The sequence below is a fragment of the Salmo salar genome, chromosome 11 (assembly GCF_965601325.2).
Source record: "Salmo salar chromosome 11, fSalSal1, whole genome shotgun sequence".
NCBI lineage: Eukaryota > Metazoa > Chordata > Actinopteri > Salmoniformes > Salmonidae > Salmo > Salmo salar.
The window spans coordinates 24,920,909-24,942,085 of NC_138301.1; the positions used below are offsets into that span (position 1 = coordinate 24,920,909).

General features: G+C 45.5%; 1 protein-coding gene across 2 annotated transcripts in view; it reads right to left on the bottom strand.

Annotated features, from left to right (window-relative positions):
* LOC106562306 (spondin-1) overlaps positions 1-21,177 on the bottom strand; it is a 143,687-nt gene that overhangs the window by 113,523 nt on the left and 8,987 nt on the right. For both annotated transcript variants that reach the window (XM_045689214.2, XM_045689213.2), the window contains exons 3-5: positions 12,047-12,180; positions 1,675-1,748; positions 1,227-1,349 (exon numbers count right to left, since the gene is read on the bottom strand). In XM_045689214.2, coding sequence (XP_045545170.1) covers positions 1,227-1,349; positions 1,675-1,748; positions 12,047-12,180 — 331 coding nt within the window. The remainder of the gene's footprint in view (positions 1-1,226; positions 1,350-1,674; positions 1,749-12,046; positions 12,181-21,177) is intronic.

Consider the following 21,177-nt stretch of genomic DNA (forward strand, 5'->3'; position numbering starts at 1 on the left):
CCACAGATAATGGTTGAATAGCTTCTCAGTGGTGTATTACTTATTATAAAGTGGGTGGTTCGAGCCCTGAATGCTGATTGGCTGACAGCCATGCTATATCATACCATATACCATGAGTATGAAAAAACATTTATTTTTACTGCTCAAATTACGTTGGTAACCAGTTTATAATAGCAATAAGGCACCTCAGGGGTTTGTGATATATGGCCAATATACTACGGCTAAGAGCTGTGTCCAGGCACTCCACGTTGTGTCGTGCTAAAACCTCTTTTAGCAATGGTTCTATCTGTGTTTGATTGACAGTAGTCATATAAAAAACACAGGCAAATTAACAAATAATTACCAGATACTAATGATGCTTGGGGAGGAAGTTGTAGATGGTGATCTGCTGTATGTATGACAACCAGGGATGGTTACCTTGGCTATGACTTTGTGGTGGTGAGGAGAACTCAATTATAAAAACCACAAAACCAATTATGGGTTTCCTAAGACACAGAGTGGAAACGCATGCATAAAAAGCACACACACACACACACACACACACACACACACACACACACACACACACACACACACACACACACCACACACACACACACACACACACTCACACACATACACACACAATGTAACACAGACAGACATCCACACAAACAAAAAGACATACAAACAGAAAGATACACACACACATTCTCAAACACATACACTCCTGTCTCTCCTAAGCCATTAAATGAGGGTGTCACTCGATCTGCAGGTTTATCTTACTGTTGGACTCCATGCTAATCATTATATTGATCTGGGCTGTGAGAGAGAGAGAGAGAGAGAGAGAGAGAGAGAGAAAGGAGTGTCTTAGAAGGAGGGAAGAGCCCAGTAATCCCCATCTCCATTCACACCCTGCCTGCCTGCCGGGGAGTCAGGCTCAAGGTTATACAGTGCAGCACCACAGACCGAGGCCCAGGGCCAAGCTGGGGGAGGAATGAGACAGGGGCACAGCACCCTGGGAAGAGGGTATCCTGGGGTGACCATGGAGGTTGTAGTATCCTTGGTAGACTGTGATGCTAGGTACTTGAACAGTATTGCAATGTTATGAGTAAAGGGGTATTTTTGACGCAATGGAGGCACCAACTAGTGTAGCCCTGGGGTGAAATGGGGCACTAATTAAAGTCGTCTTTCAGGGATTAAATGGGGTACGTGCCTGGGTAATTTGGAAGTTATGGGGTACTTACGAGGGTAGTCTTTGGGGTGCACCTTCTCTGACCAGTTGCCATAGAAGGTGACTCTGTACTTGGCTGTTCCACAGGCACAGCAATCCAGCAGAGGCTTCTCTGTGGTCTCCCCATACAATGACTCTGAGAAGGGAGAGAAGAGGGAGTGAGTGAGAGAGAGATTGAGAGAGGTTAATGGAGGAGAGGGTGGGAGGGCGGGAGGGAGGGAGGGAGGGAGGGTATGGGTAAGGGAAGGAGAGATGGAGGTGTAAAGCTGTTCTTTTGATCAGTCTCCGTAAATTCTCTATCCAATGTCACGCACAGCTTGGGAGATACAGCACAAGCATAAAGATCCTGACCCAGTAAGGGAAGAGAGAGTAAGACAGGAGATACTGAGACATAGTAAGGGAGAGAGAGGAGTGGAAGACATGTAGCGCCCTTTACTGCGTCTCAGTAATGGAGGACATACCTTTCTCACACATCCTCTTGGTGAGAGAGCCTTCATCCTGGAAGTAGATGATCCTCTTCTGGACAATGCTGGCCCTGCAGAGAAAATCAAATCAAATCACATTTTATTGTCACGTACACATGGTTAGCAGATGTTTATGCGAGTGTAGCGAAATGCTTGTGATTCTAGTTCCGACCATGCAGTAATATCTAACAAGTAATCTAACAATTTCACAACAACTACCTTATACACACAAGTGTAAAGGAATGAATAAGGAATGAATATGTACATAAAAATATATATGGATGAGCGATAGCCGAACGGCATAGGCAAGATGCAGTAGATGGTATAGAGTACAGTATATACATATGAGATGAGTAATGTAGGGTATGTAAGCATTATATAAAGTGGCATAGTTTAAAGTGACTAGTGATACATTTATTACATCCATTTTTTTATTATTAAAGTGGCTAGAGATGGAGTCAGTATGTTGGCAGCAGCCACTCAATGTTAGTGATGTCTGTTTAACAGTCTGATGGCCTTGAGATAGAAGCTGTTTTTCAGTCTCTCGGTCCCAGCTTTGATGCACCTGTACTGACCTCGCCTTCTGGATGATAGCGGGGTGAACAGGCAGTGGCTCGGTTGTTGTTGTCCTTGATGATCTTTTTGGCCTTCCTGTGACATCGGGTGGGTGTAGGTGTCCTGGAGAGCAGGTAGTTTGCCCCCGGTGATGCGTTGCGCAGACCTCACTAACCTCTGGAGAGCCTTACGGTTGTGGGCGGAGCAGTTGCCGTACTAGGCGGTGATACAGCCCGACAGGATGCTCTCGATTGTGCATCTGTAAATGTTTGTGAGTGATTTTGGTGACAAGCCGAATTTCTTCAGCCTCCTGAGGTTGAAGAGGCACTGTTGCGCCGCCTTCACCACACTGTCTGTGTGGGTGGACCATTTCAGTTTGTCTGTGACGTGTACGCCGAGGAACTTAAAACTTTCCACCTTCTCCACTACTGTCCCTTCGATGTGGATAGCGGGGTGCTCCCTCTGCTGTTTCCTGAAGTCTACGATCATCTCCTTTGTTTTGTTGACGTTGGGTGTGAGGTTATTTTCCTGACACCACATTCCGAGGGCCCTCACCTCCTCCCTGTAGGCCGTCTCGTCGTTGTTGGTAATCAAGCCTACCACTGTAGTGTCATCTGCAAACTTGATGATTGAGTTGGAGGCGTGCATGTGTAACAGTGTAGGTTCCGTCCCTCTCTTCGCCCCAACCCGGGCTCGAACCAGGGACCCTTGCACACATCAACAACTGACACCCCACGAAGCATCGTTACCCATCGCGCCACAAAAGCCGCGGCCCTTGCAACGCAAGGGGAAACCCTACTTCAAGTCTCAGAGCGAGTGACGTCACTGATTGAAATGCTATTAGCGCGCACCACCGCTAACTAACTAGCCATTTCACATCGGTTACACTCACCCCCCCTTTGACCTCCTCCTTTTTCCGCAGCAACCAATGATCCGGGTCAACAGCATCAATGTAACAGTGTAGGTTCCGTCCCTCTCTTCGCCACAGCCCAGGCTCGAACCAGGGACCCTTGCACACATCAACAACTGACACCCCACAAAGCATCGTTACCCATCGCGCCACAAAAGCCACGGCCCTTGCAACGCAAGGGGAAACCCTACTTCAAGTCTCAGAGCGAGTGACGTCACTGATTGAAATGCTATTAGCGCGCACCACCGCTTACTAACTAGCCATTTCACATCGGTTACACATGGCCACACAGTCATGGGTGAACAGGGAGTACAGGAGAGGGCTGAGAACGCACCCTTGTGGGGACCCAGTGTTGAGGATCAGCGGGGTGGAGATGTTGTTTCCTACCCTCAGCACCTGGGGGTGGCCCGTCAGGAAGTCCAGGACCCAGTTGCACAGGGCGGGGTAGAGACACAGGGTCTCGAGCTTAATGACGAGTTTGGAGGGTACTATGGAGTTAAATGCTGAGCTGTAGTCGATGAACAGCATTCTTACATAGGAATTCCTCTTGTCCAAATGGGTTAGGGCAGTGTGTAGTGTGATTGCAATTGCGATTGCGTCGTCTGTGGACCTATTGGGGCGGTAAGCAAATTGGAGTGGGTCTAGGGTGTCAGGTAGGGTGGAGGTGGTATGATCCTTGGCTAGTCTCTCAAAGCACTTTATGATGACGGAGGTGAGTGCTACGGGCCGATAGTCATTTAGCTCAGTTACCTTAGCTTTCTTGGGAACTGGAACAATGGTGGCCCTCTTGAAGCATGTGGGAACGGCAGACTGGGATAAGGATAGATTGAATATGTCCGTAAACACACCAGCCAGCTGGTCTGCGCATGCTCTGAGGATGAGGCTAGGGATGCCGTCTGGGCCGGCAGCCTTGCGAGGGTTAACACGTGTAAATGCTTTACTCACGTTGGCTGCGGTGAAGGAGAACCCGCAGGTTTTGGTAGTGGGCCGTGTCATTGGTAGTGTATTGTCCTCAAAGCGAGCAAATAAGTTGTTTAGTTTGTCTGGGAGCAGGACATCGTGGTCCGCGACGGGGCTGGTTTTCTTTTTGTAGTCCGTGATTGACTGTAGACCCTGCCACATACCTCTCTTGTCTGAGCCGTTGAATTGCGACTCTACTTTGTCTCTATACTGACGCTTAGCTTGTTTGATTGCCTTGCGGAGGGAATAGCTACATTGTTTGTATTCGGTCATATTTCCGGTTGCCTTGCCCTGATTAAAAAAAGTGGTTCGCGCTTTCAGTTTTTCAAGAATGCTGCCATCAATCCACGGTTTCTGGTTGGGGAAGGTTTTAATAGTTGCTGTGGGTACAACATCACCGATGCACTTGCTAATAAACTTGCTCACCGAATCAGTGTATTCATCAATGTTATTGTCCGACGCTATGCGTAACATATCCCAGTCCACGAGATCGAAGCAATCTTGAAGGGTGGAATCAGATTGGTCGGACCAGCGTTGAACAGACCTGAGCACAGGCATTTCCTGTTTTATTTTTTGTCTATAGGCTGGGAGCAACAAAATGGATTCGTGGTCAGATTTTCCGAAAGGAGGGCGGGGCAGGGCTTTGTATGCGTCGCGGAAGTTAGAGTAACAATGGTCCAGGATTTTTTCCGCCTGGGTAGCGCATTCAATATACTGATAAAATTTAGGAAGTCTTGTTTTTAGATTAGCCTTGTTAAAATCCCCAGCTACAATGAATGCAGCCTCAGGATATGTGGTTTCCAGTTTACATAGAGTCCAATGAAGTTCATTCAGGGCCATCAATGTGTCTGCTTGGGGGGGATATATACGGCTGTGATTATAATCGAAGAGAATTCTCTTGGTAGATAATGCGGTCGACATTTGATTGTAAGGAATTCTAGGTCAGGTCAGCAAAAGGACTTGAGTTCCTTTATGTTGTTATGATCACACCACGTCTCGTTAATCATAAGGCATATCCCCTCCCCCGCCTTCTTCTTACCAGAGAGATGTTTGTTTCTGTTGGCGCGATGTGTGAAGAAACCAGGTGGCTGTACCGATAGCGTGTCTCGAGTGAGCCACGTTTCCGTGAAACAAAGAGCGTTACAATCTCTGATGTCTCTCTGGAAGGCAACCCTTGCTCGGATTTCATCTACCTTGTTGTCAAGAGACTGGACGTTGGCGAGTAGTAAACTCGGGAGCGGTGCGCGATGTGCCCGTCTACGGAGCCTGACCAGAAGACCGCTTCTTCTGCCCCTCCTGTGGCGCCGTTGTTTTGGGTCGCCGGCTGGGACCCGATCCAATGTCCTGGGTGGTGGACCAAACAGAGGATCTGCTTCAGGAAAGTCGTATTCCTGGTCGTAGTGTTGGTAAGTTGACGTTGCTCTTATATCCAATAGTTCCTAAAGGCTGTATGTAATCAAACTTAAGATTTCCTGGGGTAACAATGTAAGAGATAGTACATAAAAAAACTAAATACTGCATAGTTTCCTGAGAATGCGAAGCGAGGCGGCCATCTCTGTTGGCGCCGGATGTCTCATTATGAAAGAAGGAGGAGGGGAGGAGGTGAGAGGAGAAGAGGAAGTTTCAGGTTATGAGAAAGGAAATGAAAGGTTAGAAAGAGAAAGCAGATGAAAAGTGAAAAGATCAGGGTAAAGTGGAGATGAGGGTTGAAAGAGATAGGGAATGGACAGAGGAGAAAAGACAAGAAAGGATGAGAGGAGTACAAGGCAGGAGATCAGGTGGAATAAAGGAGGAAAGAAGCAGGAGATGAGAAAGAAGAGAAGAGTTAAATATTCATACAGTACTTTTAGCACAGGGAGTAACCGGGGGACATTTGGAGTAATGTTGAACTTAGGATGAGTGTTGAGTGTCTGAATGAATAAAACCTGGGGAGGAAGTGTTCTTGTGCTTCCAGACAGGTCTCCCAGCAGTTCTGAGATCAGCTACTAGAGAAGGTTCTGTGTTATTCATCAACATTTGAATGTGATTGCGGACAGGTCTGAGATCAGCTACTAGAGCAGGTCCTGTGTTATTCATCAACATGTTCCTGTGCTTCCAGACAGCTCTGAGATCAGCTAATAAAGCACACAGGGGTGCTGAATCACAGGCACTCTCAGACCGGAGGGATTTGCTAGCTCTTACAGAAAGTATTTATTAACATAAAGACTTGTATTTAGCAGGAGAGAGATGTTGTTGGAAAAGAGATTAAAAACCTAGAGAGAAAGAGAAAAAGGAGAGAAAAAAGTCAGAAAGTAAGCTTCCCTTTTGATAAACGATCAAGAGTGAGCAACCACACACACACACACACACACTCAGGCAAGAGGAACTACAGTGTGTCAGAGATAAGACAGAGTGACAGGCCAAAAGTTAAGTTTTCCAGAGCTAAAGTCCTGCTCCTGGTCCTGGCAGAGAGACTGTTCTGATAGAGCTGTCTGGGGACAAAGCCACTGAGTGCTGGGTGGACACAGGGCTTAGTGGGGCCTCGACATGCAAATCAGACACAAACAAACCCATTCAAGGACCAGAAGGGGTCCGCGTGTGGGCCAGAAACGATCGCAACCAAATTACTTTCAGGGCCCAAAAGCTGTCACAAACAAACTCCATTTAGGTGCTGTGCATTACATCAGACTTGGCCTCCCACAACAGGCTGCAGGTTTCCATGGTGATAGTGGGCAGAGGGTAGCAGCAGGGTGTAGGTTCTAGGCTCTGGATTATCTGGGTTCTGGGTCTGGTCCAGGTGGTTCCTGTCCAGCTGGACTGTTTATGGAGCAGGAGTCTGAGCTGGGCCGAGCCCACTGCTGTCACTGTGCTCTCCCACAGTCACAAAAATAAAGAAAGAACGAGAGAAAGAGGGAGGGAGAAGAGCGAGAGGAGACGTAGATGTAGAAGAGGAAAGGAAAAAAAGACAGAGAGATGTACTATATGCTCATCTCAGGAAGCCGTGGTAGTGAGGAGAAAAAACGACACAAAGAAAGCGAGATACAAGACAAGGACAAAGACAAATCATTTCACCTTGTCCTTGAAGGACACACTTCAGATGAGCTGCTTTGGAAAAATACATTATCTCTCAATTCTGATGGGATTCCAACCTATTCCCCAAGCAAACCTCCTACCGCTGGGGCCTTGCGAGTGGCGCAGCGGTCTAAGACACTGCATTGCAGTGCTAGAGGCGTCACTACAGACCCACGTTCAATCCCGGGCTGTTTCGCAGCCGGCAGTGACCGGGAGACCCATGAGGCGGCGCACAATTGGCCCAGCGTCGTCCAGGTTTGTCCTTGTCACTAGTGCTCTTGTGGCGGGCTGGGAACATGCACGCTGACTTCGGTCGCCAGTTGTACAGTGTTTCCTCCGACATATTGGTGTGGCTGGCTTCCGAGTTGAGCTAGCAGTGCGGCTTGGTCACAGCTGTGTTTCGGAGGATGCATGGCTCTCGACCTTTGTCTCTCCCGAGTCCGTACAGGAGTTGCAGCGATGGGACAAGACAGTAACTACCAATTTGATATCATGAAAAAGGGGTAAAATGTACATTTTTGGATTTTATTATAAATAAACCTCCTACCACTCTGCTGTCTGTTTATCCTGCCTGTCTCCAGAGCAGGCTATCAGGGGATTATGTTTGATGATCTAAGGGCTGGACCAGTGGCAGAGGACCAGTGGCAGAGGAGGCTGTGTCAGGCAGGCCGGCCAGAGAAGGGACGGTATCTCTACAGTGACGGAGTGACAGCTATATGCCCCTATTAACATAACACAAATCTTTCTTCATCTGTCTTTTTCTCACCCTCTCTCTTGCTTTTGTTTTTTTTAATCAATTTTTACTCTCCAAGGCACACAGCGAGACAGAGACAGACAGACAGACAGACAGACAGACAGACAGACAGAGAGGAAAGAGAAGAGAGAGAGAGAGGGAAATAAGAAGAGAAGAAAATAAAGCATAAACACAACAGATCCCATTCGAAAACAAGGAATGGGTTTGGAAGGGGATAGTAGTAGGACATGAAGAAACCTGTCTGAGGGGTGTACCTAGAAGTACAGAGGTAACAGGGGTACCCTACCCCAGGTGCTCCTAAACACACCGCCAGCATATCTCTAAGTGTTCACACCTTAATTCAATCTCACTCCAATTTTAGATATCTCTCCCTGAGCGAGCCGCTCACAAACTGCCTCACTAGCTGCCCACTTTCTGGGGCCGGCCAGGCAATCAGGCACAGTAATGCTTATTTAACATCCAATTTAAATTCTATCAATGAGATGCTATTAAAGCCAGACTCACTTTCCTGGCTCCACACCGCCGATGGTTATCGCCTCAAAAGCGCTCCGGTATGTGGGGTGGGTAGGAGTGTGTGTGTGTGTGTGTGTGTGTGTGTGTGTGTGTGTGTGTGTGTGTGTGTGTGTGTGTGTGTGTGTGTGTGTGTGTGTGTGTGTGTGTGTGTGTGTGTGTGTGTGTGTGTGTGTGTGTGTGTGTGTGTGTGGCCAGGTCAGAGAGGGATATATAAACATAGCTATTTGTTTACAGTTTGTTCCTTTGGGAAGGCACATACTGTACCACTGTCATTGAACCATTCCTACTCATCTCACATGTAATAACTGCAGAGTTAGACTGCCATTCTCTCTGGGAAGGCTTTTTAATCTACCTGCCATTGTGATCATGTCATTAAATTCCTAGAGATTTCAAATAGGTTTTGACACAATCATGTTCTGACTGTCAAAACTGTACTACACTTTATGTCAGGTGAACCTGAAAAAAAGAATGACTTTTCTGTATAAATTAACAAAAATATAAAGACTCTACAGGGAGTGTGGTCCAGAAATCGGACAAACGTCTGTCCCTTTTTGACCCCCATAATCATGGTGAGCCAGACCAAACCACCACACTCACTGTTTCCAGCCACCAGGAGACAGCAGCTACTCCTCAATTACAGCTAACCATCAGGGAGGAGGGGCCGTCATACCACAGCCTCTCTAGCCACAGCACTAGAGGAGCTCTCAAAAACTCTCATGAACACTTTCCACACAGACGCACTGAGCGATGATGACACTATACACAGTAATACACACACATCTTCACATGTTGCATTATGCTGTATTAGACACACTCACACAAACGTGCACGTACACGTAAACACACACAAACACACACACACACACACACACACACACACAGGCACCAGACACATGCACAGTCTGTTTTTCCATAATAGTTATTGCCAGAGGTGTCTGAGTTAACCAGGTTATTTGACAGGTAGGCAGATAGGCATGCTGAGAGCGTTGAAATGAAAAACTTGTATCAATAATGAAATCCCCCATTTTCTGATGAAACATATACTATTGTAGCTGGGGAAAGGTGGGCAGACACTCCCCCAGGCTGACAGCATCAGTCACGTTCATTGTTTATGGGGTTGTCATGGTAATAGAAGAGGCGGGAGCAGCACGTACGTTTGTGGGGATATATCTAATGGGGACAGACCCATTTTCTTTCTCTCATGATTATATCTCTGGGGAGATACTTCCTGCTAGACTGTGATTAATGTCTAGCTAGTTCAAGCTAGGTTGGTTGTTTTGTGCAGCTCCCCATTACCCCGTGCAGTGTAACATAAAAACGCCTGTTGGCCATAACTGTATTTCGCTCTCCGTCCATTTGTTATTTAAGCTAGTAAAGTCACAATATCGGGAAACCCGTAAACGACACACTATAATCAACCATTTCAGATTCAATGCTGCCTGGCTGCGTCTGTCTGTCTGTCTGTCTGTCTGTCTGTCTGTCTGTCTGTCTGTCTGTCTGTCTGTCTGTCTGTCTGTCTGTCTTTCTGTCTGTGTGTGTGTGTGGGAATGTGTATGTTGTGTGTAGATGACCAATATGTGTTTGCATTTGTTTAGGAAAAGAGGCTGTTGCTGCTTGGGCTCTAGCTAGAGATATACAACAGCTTCCCAATAACAATCAATCAGTATGATGTTTAGGGGTACACCCGCCCCACTTCACTGACAAAACTTTAATAAGAGTGATCACCCAGTAATTCAACTTTCCAGTTTCCAAAAAACACAAAAACACTCAACTATGAACCTGTCCTCGCCTGGTGTCATCACTCTACAGTGAAAAACAAGCATCCCCACTGGACGTACCTTAGTATCACATCCCCACTCCCCAACCTCCACATGACTATATCTCACTCTCTCCTCATCTCACATGCTGCCACTCTCTTTCCATTCTATCCATTCATCTGTTATCTCTACCTCTTTCTCTTTCTCTACCTCTGTCCCCCACTCTCTGTCTCACCTCCTTTCTTCCAATAGATACAAGACAGCTGAGAGGAAAAGTAGGGGAAGATGCCTGCCTGCCTGGTTAGTGTGCTGTGGGAACAACAGAACTGCGCCCTGGTTGAGAAAGGCAGAAAGAGTGAAGCGGAAAAGGAGAGAGAGAAGGGAAGGAATGAAAAGGGTGTGTAGTATCGAGAGAAACCGACAGGAAAGAGAAGAGTGAGTGAGAGTAGAGAGAGGGAGGAAGAAAGCCAAAGAAAGGGGGAGTTCAGAGACGAAGACGAAGGCAAGGACATCTCATCACTCACTCTGACAGGCACATAATAACGTGCATTAATAAGAAATGCAAGCCTTTTTTTACGCCCCTACACACATAACGACGGCACAGTGAGAGATTTAAACGGGGCAGGAGAGAAAGTGACAGGCCAACTGAACTCTTTAATAATGCAGAGATTAGCATGCCATGTAGGGCACCACCCCTATGTTTCTGTTCCTCTCTCTCTTCTTTGTCGCTCTCTCGCTTCTCTCTCTTCTCCCCCCACTGGGTACACACTGGTTGAATCAATGTCGTTTCCACGTCTAATTCAATGAAATTATGTTGAACCAACGTGGAATAGATGCTGAATTGACGTCTGTGCCCTCTCTCCTCCTCCTTTTCTCTCTCTTTCTCTAGATTATGCACTCTCTCTCTCTCACACACACACACACACACACACACACACACACACACACACACACACACACACACACACACACACACACACACACACACACACACACACACACACACACACACACACACACACACACACACACACACACACACACACACTCTCTCAGCCCTACCCTCAAACAATATCCCGCCTCAATGCATGGGAGTGTACTGTGATCTATGTTTGGTACAGGTAACTAACACATACTGCACCTAAACAAGCCCTGGAGGCACACGACACGGCAAAGGAATCAATTAACGTCAACCCAAGCCATTGCAGCTATTCTTGTGATTATGTATTCTTTATGCAACATACATTCTGGAAGAAACATTGATAATATATTCTGAGTGAAACCTTTAGGTTGGGTTTGGAGTGGAGAGGAGTACAGTAATAACTTCCCATGTACAGTAATAGGACACGTGAGTACGATACTGTATGTAAAGATGCATGAGGGGTCCACATACAGCTCCTTATTCACAGTATACAATCAACCACACACTGTCACAGCTACACTGGATTTGCGTCATAGTGTGGTCACCAACTCTGGTCCTATACACAAGCTAAAGGTTGTGAATGTCTTGTTCCAGCCCAGCACTAACACACCTGGATAAACTAATCACCAAGCCATCGAAACACTGATTCGTTGAATCAGATAATATTACCATTGGTCTGGAATAAAAGCCTCTAAACACCGTAGTTCTCCAGTACCACGGGTGGTGATCACATATGGCTGCATCCTGATTCTCCACACTTCTCCCAAAGTGTGCACTTGCACATTGGATTGATGTAAGCATTGGCTGGAGTTTCCACTGTTGTTGCATACATAATGGGGAGTATGCAGGACAAGTGCACACTTCGGGAGAGGGGTGGAAAATGGGGACACAGACATATATATCCTTACTTTAGGGTTCTTCAGAGAGCCCCAAGTACATGCACCTACTTGAGGGTGAGACAACCAGAGGAGCTGGGGGGGGCTGTCCAGAACACCTGGATCCTAGTGCGTCTCCGAGGGGTACTCTCTGTCACTGCCGGGGGACAGTTGATCATGAACTGGGTGTCCTCTTCATCGATGATCTGTATAACACATAAAAACAGACATACACATAGATGGACAGACAGACAAAGACAAACACACACACAGCATGTATTCGATTTAAATAAGGACAAGCAAATGAGGAAAGATAATGTAATTCTAATTGCATGGTACCTTATGTTCTCTCTGTATTATACCATATATTTCATTACTATGGTACCCTCTCTCAATGTGAGTTCAAGTGCAACTTCATTTAACTGCCACTAGCTTTCATTACCAGGCCTAAATAGAACACTTCAATTAGACATGATCTAATTCATTAGCAACATCTGTTCATTGCAAAGTAATAGTACATTTTGCATTTCACAAATGATTTTCAATTAAATGAATGCTATAAATGAATTTGATCCATTTTAAGCTCCTTGTGTCATTCTACACTATGACTCAGTGGATACAGTGGCTTGCGAAAGTATTCACCCTTGCCATTTTTCTTATTTTGTTGCCTTACAACCTGGAATTGAAATGGATTCATGGGGGGGGGGGGGGGATTGTATCATTGGATTTACACAACATGCCTACCACTTTGAAGATGAAAAATATTTTTTATTGTGACACAAACAAGAAATAAGACAAAAAACAGAAAACTTGAGTGTGCATAACTATTCACACCCCCGAAGTCAATGCTTTGTAGAGCCACCTTTTGCAGCAATTACAGCTGCAAGTCTCTTGGGGTATGTCTCTATAAGCTTGGCACATCTAGCCACTGGGATTTTTGCATGTTCTTCAAGGCCAAACTGCTCCAGGTCTTTCAAGTTGGATGGGTTCTGCTGGTGTACAGCAATATTTAAGTTATACCACAGATTCTCAATTGGATTGAGGTCTGGGCTTTGACTAGGCCATTCCAAGACATTTAAATGTTTCCCCTTAAACCACTTGAGTGTTGCTTTAGCAGTATGCTTAGGGTCATTGTCCTGCTGGAAGGTGAACCTCCGTCGCAGTCTCAAATCTCTGGAAGACTGAAACAGGTTTTCCTCAAGAATTTCCCTATATTTAGTTGCATCCATAATTTATTCAATTCTGACCAGTTTCCCAGTCCCTGCCAATGAAAAACATCCCCATAGCATGATGCTGCCACCACCATGCTTCCCTGTGTGGATGTTGTTCTCGGGGTGATGAGAGTTGTTGAGTTTGCGCCAGACATAGCATTTTCCTTGATGGACCAAAGGCTACATTTTAGTCTCATCTGACCAGAGTACCTTCTTTCATATGTTTGGGGAGTCTCCCACATGCCTTTTGGCAAACACCAAATGTGTTTGCTTATTCTTTTCTTTAAGCAATGTTTTTTTTCCTGGCCATTCTTCCGTAAAGCCCAGCTCTGTGGAGTGTATGGCTTAGTGGTCCTATGGACAGATACTCCAATCGCCGCTGTGGAGCTTTGCAGCTCCTTCAGGGTTATCTTTGGTCTCTTTGTTGCCTCTCTGATTAATGCCCTCCTTGCCTGGTCCGTGAGTTTTGGTGGGCTGCCCTCTCTTGGCAGGTTTGTTGTGTTGCCATGTTCTTTCCATTTTTTATAACAGATTTAATGGTGCTCTGTGGGATGTTCAAAGTTTCAGATTTTTTTCTATAACCCAACTTCTGAAGGTAATTGGTTGCACCAGATCTAATTTAGTGGCTTCATAGCAAAGGGGGTGAATAAATTTGCACGGACCACTTTTCTGTTTTTTATTTTTGTACATTTTTTGAAACATGTCGTTTTTTTCATTTCACTTCACTTCACCAATTTGGACCATTTTGTGTATGTCCATCACATGACATCCAAACACAAATCCATTTAAATTACAGGTTGTAATGCAACAAACTAGGAAAAACGCCAAGGGGGATGAATACTTTTGCAAGGCACTGTACGTCTGGCTGGTATGCAATTTAATATATTGTTTTTGAATACATACATAAGTCTATCCTATACTGGCAAATTGACAGCTGTACAGCAAATATATAATGGTTTTTCACACACGCATGCACACACACACAAAAACACACACACACTCACAACCTCTGTGTCACGCGCCAGTAGTTATACTGTAGGATCGATAGTGCATTTCACAGGCATACTGTGGCCAGCCACAATTCTTAGCAAATGAATGAAGGGCTTAAGTGCTGTCCTTGAAGGGTCATTTTCAGTGTGTGTGTGTGTGCATTTTCAGCTCCAAGTGCTTTTGGTGTGTGTGTGTGCGTGTGTGTGCGTGTGTGTGCATGTGTGTGTGTGTGCATGTGGGTGCATGCGTGTGTGTGCGTGTTTGTGCATGTTTGTGACAACATTCTCCACAGTTCTATTTGACAGGAAGTGACATCAGGGCAATAAATACTCGGAACTCTCTCACTCATTAAAGCTGTCAGCGGAGAATTCCCTCTGTCACGCCATGTTATGAATCAGGTTACTCTGGACTGTGTGTGTGTGTATGTGTGTGTGTGAGAGAGAGTTCTGGGATTTACTGGGCTGGCTGAGTCTGTATCCAGCCCTCTGAATCACACCCAGAGGTCATAAAACCCTTGCTGGGTTCCCATGGTTTCTGACAGGCATCTCTGGGGTGGGGGCTGACTGAGCCGACTAGAGTCTGTGATGACCCAGGGTTCTCCCGACCCCTCCTGTCTCAGCCTCCAGTATTCATGCTGCAATAGTTTATGTGTCAGGGGGCTAGGGTCAGTCTGTTATATCTCCTGTCTTATCCAGTGTCCTGTGTGAATTTATGTATTCTCTCTCTAATTTTTTCTCTCTTTTTCTCTCTTTCTCTCAGAGGACCTGAGCCCTAGGACCATGCCTCAGGACTACCTGGCCTGATGACTACTTGCTGTCCCCAGTCCACCTGTTCGTGCTGCTGCTCCAGTTTCAACTGTCCTGCCTGTGGCTATGGAACCCTGACCTGTTCACCGGACATGCTACCTTGCTGTTTTCAACTCTCTAGAGACAGCAAGTGCGGTAGAGATACTCTGAATGATCGGCTATGAAAAGACAACTGACATTTACTCCTGAGGTGCTGACCTGTTGCACCTTCTACAACCACTGTGATGATTATTATCTGACCCTGCTGGTCATCTATGAGCATTTGAACCTCTTGGCCATGTTCTGTTATAATCTCCACCCGGCACAGCCAGAAGAGGACTGGCCACCCCTCATAGCCTGGTTCCTCTGTAGGTTTCTTCCTAGGTTCTGGCCTTTCTAGGGAGTTTTTCCTAGCCACCATGCTTCAACACCTGCATTGCTTGCTGTTTGGGGTTTTAGACTGGGTTTCTGTACAGCACTTTGTGACATCAGCAGATTTAAGAAGGGCTTTATAAATACATTTGATTGATTGATTGATTTGATTGAATGCATTAAACGCCATCTGTGAAAAGCAGCAGCCATTCAACTGACCTATGGTTCTGACAATGTGTGTGTGTGTGTGTGTGTGTGTGTGTGTGTGTGTGTGTGTGTGTGTGTGTGTGTGTGTGTGTGTGTGTGTGTGTGTGTGTGTGTGTGTGTGTGTGTGCTGAGACCGTGGATGAGAGACTAAATGTGAGAAACAGAGAAAGGAGAAGACTGTTTGAGGTAGAGTCTGTGGGAGAGAGTGTGTTTGCTTGCAACAGCTGGTCAGACTTGAACAAAAATATTCAAAAACATTCTGCCCAAACTATTGTGGGTCAACATGAAAAGTGATTACACAAGTTACACACACCCGCACACACACACACGACAGCTTCTATTTGATGTACAGCTCATTTGAAATCTGAAACTGTGCTCCATCTCAGCTCCCGACTCGATGAAAAGCGCTTTTTATTGAGCTCTCTGGGGAGGTCAGCTGGAAGTGTGGGTGTGTGTGCGTGTGTGCGCGTGTGTGCGCGTGTGTGCGCGCGTGTGTGTGTGTGTGTGTGTGTGTGTGTGCGTGTGTGTGTGCGTGTGTGTGCGTGTGTGTATGTGTGTGTGTGTGTGTGTGTGTGTGTGTGTGTGTGTGTGCGTGCACGATTTGCCAACAATATTTTCTATGGAAATGGATTAATGACTACACATCACTTCACAGCAGGGTGAGACGACAAAACAAGAGGGGATGTCAGGAAAGTGAGGAGGCAGATAAAAGAAGCGTCCTCTCACTGTCAACTCTGTTTATTTTCAGCAAACTTAACATGTGTAAATATTTGTATGAACATAACAAGATTCAACAACTGATACATAAACTGAACAAGTTCCAAAGACATGTGACTAACAGAAATTAAATAATGTGTCCATGAACAAAGGGGGGAACAAAAAAAAGTAACAGTCAGTATTTGGTGTGGCCACCAGCTGCATTAAGTACTGCAGTGCATCTCCTCCTCATCGACTGCACCAGATTTGCCAGTTCTTGCTGTGAGATGTTACCCCACTCTTCCACCAAGGCACATGTAAGTTCCCAGACATTTCTGGGGGGAATGGCTCTAGTCCCCACCCTCCGATCCAACAGGTCCCAGACGTGCTCAATGAGATTGAGATCCAGCTCTTTGCTGGCCATGGCAGAACACTGACATTCCTGTCTTGCAGGAAATCACGCACAAAACGAGCAGTATGGCTGTTGGCATTATCATGCTTGAGGGTCATGTCCGGATGAGCCTGCAGGAAGGGTACCACATGAGGGAGGAGGATGTCTTCCCTGTAACGCACAGCATTGAGATTTCCTGCAATGACAACAAGCTCAGTCTGATGATGCTGCGACACACCGCCCCAGATCATGACGGACCCTCCACCTCCAAATCGATCCCGCTCCTGAGTACAGGTCTCGGTGTAACGCTCATTCCTTCGACGATAATTGCGAATCCGACCATCCCCCTGGTGACACAAAACCACGACTCGTCAGTGAAGAGCACTTTTTGCCAGTCCTCTCTGGTCCAGCGATGGTGGGTTTGTGCCCATAGGCGATGTTGTTGCCGGTGATGTCTGGTGAGAACCTGCCTTACAACAGGCCTGCAAGCCCTCAGTCAAGCCTCTCTCAGCCTATTGCGGACAGTCTGAGCACTGATGAAAGGATTGTGTGTTCCTGGTTTAACTCGAGCAGTTGTTGTTGCCATCCTGTACATGTCCCGCAGGTGTGATGTTCGGATGTACCGATCCTGTGCAGGTGTTGTTACACATAGTCTGCCACTGCGAGGATGATCAGCTGTCCGTCCCGTCTCCCTGTAGCGCTGTTTTAGGCATTTCACAGTACGGACATTGCAATTTATTGCCCTGGCCACATCTGCAGTCCTCATGCCTCCTTGCAGCATGCCTAAAGCACGTTCACACAGATGAGCAGGGACCCTGGGCATCTTTTTTTTCTTCTTCAGAGTCAGTAGAAAGGCCTATTTAGTGTCCTAAGTTTTCATAACTGTGACCTTAATTGCCTCTCGTCTGTAAGCTGTTAGTGTCTTAACGACCGTTCCACAGGTGCATGTTCATTAATTGTTTACGGTTCATTGAACAAGCATGGGAAACAGTGTTTAAACCCTTTACAATGAAGATCAATGAAGATTTTGACTAATTATCATTGAAAGACAGGGTCCTGAAAAAGGGACGTGTCTTTTTTGCCGAGTTTAGAAGTGTTTGTGCTGGGCATGAACATTGAATCAGTGTTGAATCTGATACAGTTTCTGTCCTATCAGGCAGGACCAGATAGTTGTGTTTGAAAGGGGCTGTGCGTCATGCCTCCAATAGGACTGGCTGATGATGGGAAGACAATACAGAGAAAGACATAGAAATGGCCTTTTGTTGATGAGGGGAGCTCTAACACATTAGATCTCTGTCCTGTGCATGTGTGTGTGTGTGTGTGTGTGTGTGTGTGTGTGTGTGTGTGTGTGTGTGTGTGTGTGTGTGTGTGTGTGTGTGTGTGTGTGTGCGTGCGTGCGCGCATGTGCGCATGTGCGTGTGTGTGTGCGTGCGTGTGCGTGCGTAAGTGTATTTGTGTGTGTTTGTGTGTGCGTGTATACATGCATGTTTGTGTGTGTGTGTGTGTGTGTTTGTGTGTGTGTGTGCGTGCGTGCGTGCGTGCGTACATGCATGTTTGTGTGTGTGCGTGTGTATGTGGATTGTTTGCATGTAGTTGAGGTTGACAGTGAAAGGAACCTCTAGAGCAGCAGAGTAATGGGGGGAGGAAGAGAGGACGGGAAGAAGGGAAGAAGAAAGGGGAGGAGCGATATTGTATTCTGTGTGTACTGTGTGCCGTACCACACATAGTAGTGGGTATTGGTACTGTATTAGTGTGTTTGCGTGTTTTGATTAATTACATTCTGTGTACCTATAAATACAACAATAAACACCCATTTAAATTGTTAGATACATTACTATCAACATAAACACAACACAGTAATTACAATTACGCCTTAGCACTTGTGCTTGTCAAGACCTCTACAAGAGCGCTAACAATCAAATTTCCCCCTCATATTCCTAAAGCAGATATTTCAGTTTACCCCTCGTATCCCACAGCAGATATTTCAGTTTACCGCTCGTATCCCACAGCAGATATTTCAGTTTACCCCTTGTATCTCACAGCAGATATTTCAGTTTACCCCTTGTATCTCACAGCAGATATTTCAGTTTACCCCTCGTATCCCACAGCAGATATTTCAGTTTACCCCTTGTATCCCACAGCAGATATTTCAGTTTACCCCTTGTATCTCACAGCAGATATTTCAGTTTACCCCTTGTATCTCACAGCAGATATTTCAGTTTACCCCTTGTATCCCACAGCAGATATTTCAGTTTACCCCTTGTATCCCACAGCAGATATTTCAGTTTACCCCTCGTATCTCACAGCAGATACAGCAGCGCTGTCAGTGTGTGTAGAGCTGAGTGATTGGAGCTGACTGGATGATACAGTTTCTCTTGTTCACCCTCTGACATTTACGATGCTCTGTCATGCCGTGCTGCGCCCACTACAGCTTTATGTGGAAAGGGAATGAAACCAAAAGGTTCAGGAGAGTCTGCTACGAGTTCTGCTACAGTTATGGCTGCTCTTAAAACCAATGTAACAGGCTCTAATTGATGAGGTCTGGCTTGTACACATACATTCGCTCCTTGCTGATTGGATCACTGTATACTACCTCTGTCACGTCCTGATCAGTAAGGGGTATTTTGTTATTGTAGTTTGGTCAGGACGTGGCAGGGGGTGTTTGTTTAGAGTGTCTCGGGGTTTGATGGTCTATGTGCTTATGTAAGAGGGGTGTTTGCTTAGAGTGTTCCGGGGTTTTGGTCTATGTTCTATGTTAGTGTATGTCTATGTTCAGTCTAGTCTATCTATTTCTATGTTTAGATCATTGGCTTGATGTTCAATTGGAGGCAGCTGTTCCTCGTTGCCTCTGATTGAAGGTCCTATGTATAGGGGTGTTTTTGTATGGGATTTGTGGGTAGTTGTCTCCTGTTTTGTGTCTGTGCACCTGACAGGACTGTTTAGTGTCGTTCATTGTTTTGTATACGTGATTTGTTTGTTTTTCCTTGTTTGATTTAACCTGTTGGGTCTAGGGGGGCAGTATTTGCACGGCCGGATAAAAAAAGTACCCGATTTAAACTGGTTACTACTCTTGTCCAGAAACGAGAATATGGATTATAATTAGTAGATTTGGATAGAAAACACTCTAAAGTTTCTAAAACTGTTTGAATGGTGTCTGTGAGTATAACAGAACTCATATGGCAGGCCAAAACCTGAGAAGATTCCATACAGGAAGTGCCCTGTCTGACAATTTGTTGTCCTTCTGTTGCATCTCTATCAAAAATACAGCATCTGTGCTGTAACGTGACACTTTCTAAGGCTCCCATTGGCTCTCTAAAGCCGCCAGAAAGTGGAATGGGGTGTCTGCTGTCTCTGGGCAAAGTACAACAGCTCTGTTTGTGAGTGGTCAGCCTGGGGACAGTGAGACTGAGATGCGCAGTCACGAGAACTCGCCATTTTTTTCTTTCAGCCTTTGAATGAATACAACGTTGCCCGGTTGGAATATTATCACTATTTTACGAGGAAAATAGCATAAAAATGTATTTTAAACAGCGTTTGACATACTTCTAAGTACAGTAATGGAATATTTAGAATTTTTTTGTCACGAAATGCACTCGCGCGTCCCCCTTCGGATAGTGACCTGAACGCACGAACAAAACGGAGCTATTTGAATATAACTATGGATTATTTGGAACCAAAATAGCTAGCCGGGGTGTCAAAATAGCTAGCCGTGATGGCCGAGCTATGTACTCAGAATATTGCAAAATGTGTTTCGCCGAAAAGCTATTTTAAAATCTGACACCGCGATTGCATAAAGGAGTTCTGTATCTATAATTCTTAAAATAATTGTTATGTATTTTGTGAACGTTTATCATGAGTAATTTAGTAAATTCACCGGAAGTTTTCGGTGGGTATGCTAGTTCTGAACATCAGATGCTAATGTAAAAAGCTGGTTTTTGATATAAATATGAACTTGATTGAACAAAACATGCATGTATTGTATAACATAATGTCTTAGGAGTGTCATCTGATGAAGATCATCAAAGGTTAGTGCTGCATTTAGCTGTGGTTTTGGTTTTTGTGACATATATGCTTGCTTTGAAAATGGCTGTGTGATTATTTTTGGCAGGGTACTCTCCTGACATAATGTAATGTTTTGCTTTCGCTGTAAAGCCTTTTTGAAATCAGACAATGTGGTTAGATTAACGAGAGTCTTATCTTTAAAATGGTGTAAAATAGTAATATGTTTGAGAAACTGAAGTTATAGCATTTTTGAGGTATTTGTATTTCGCGCCACGCGATTCCACTGGCTGTTGACTAGGGTGGGACGCAAGCGTCCCACCTAGCCCAGGGAAGTTAACCTGTCAGGGACAGACGTTCCGCTAGCGGAACACCTCACCTATATCCAAAGGTAGAGCGTGCCGCGAAATACAAATACCTTAAAAATGCTATAACTTCAATTCAATAAATGATTTAAGACAATTGATGAATGGATGACTCATAGTGAACACTGGGTTGGTGCAGATAACAAACAATTTACGACATTTGGAATGAGACTAACGTGAGGTAAAC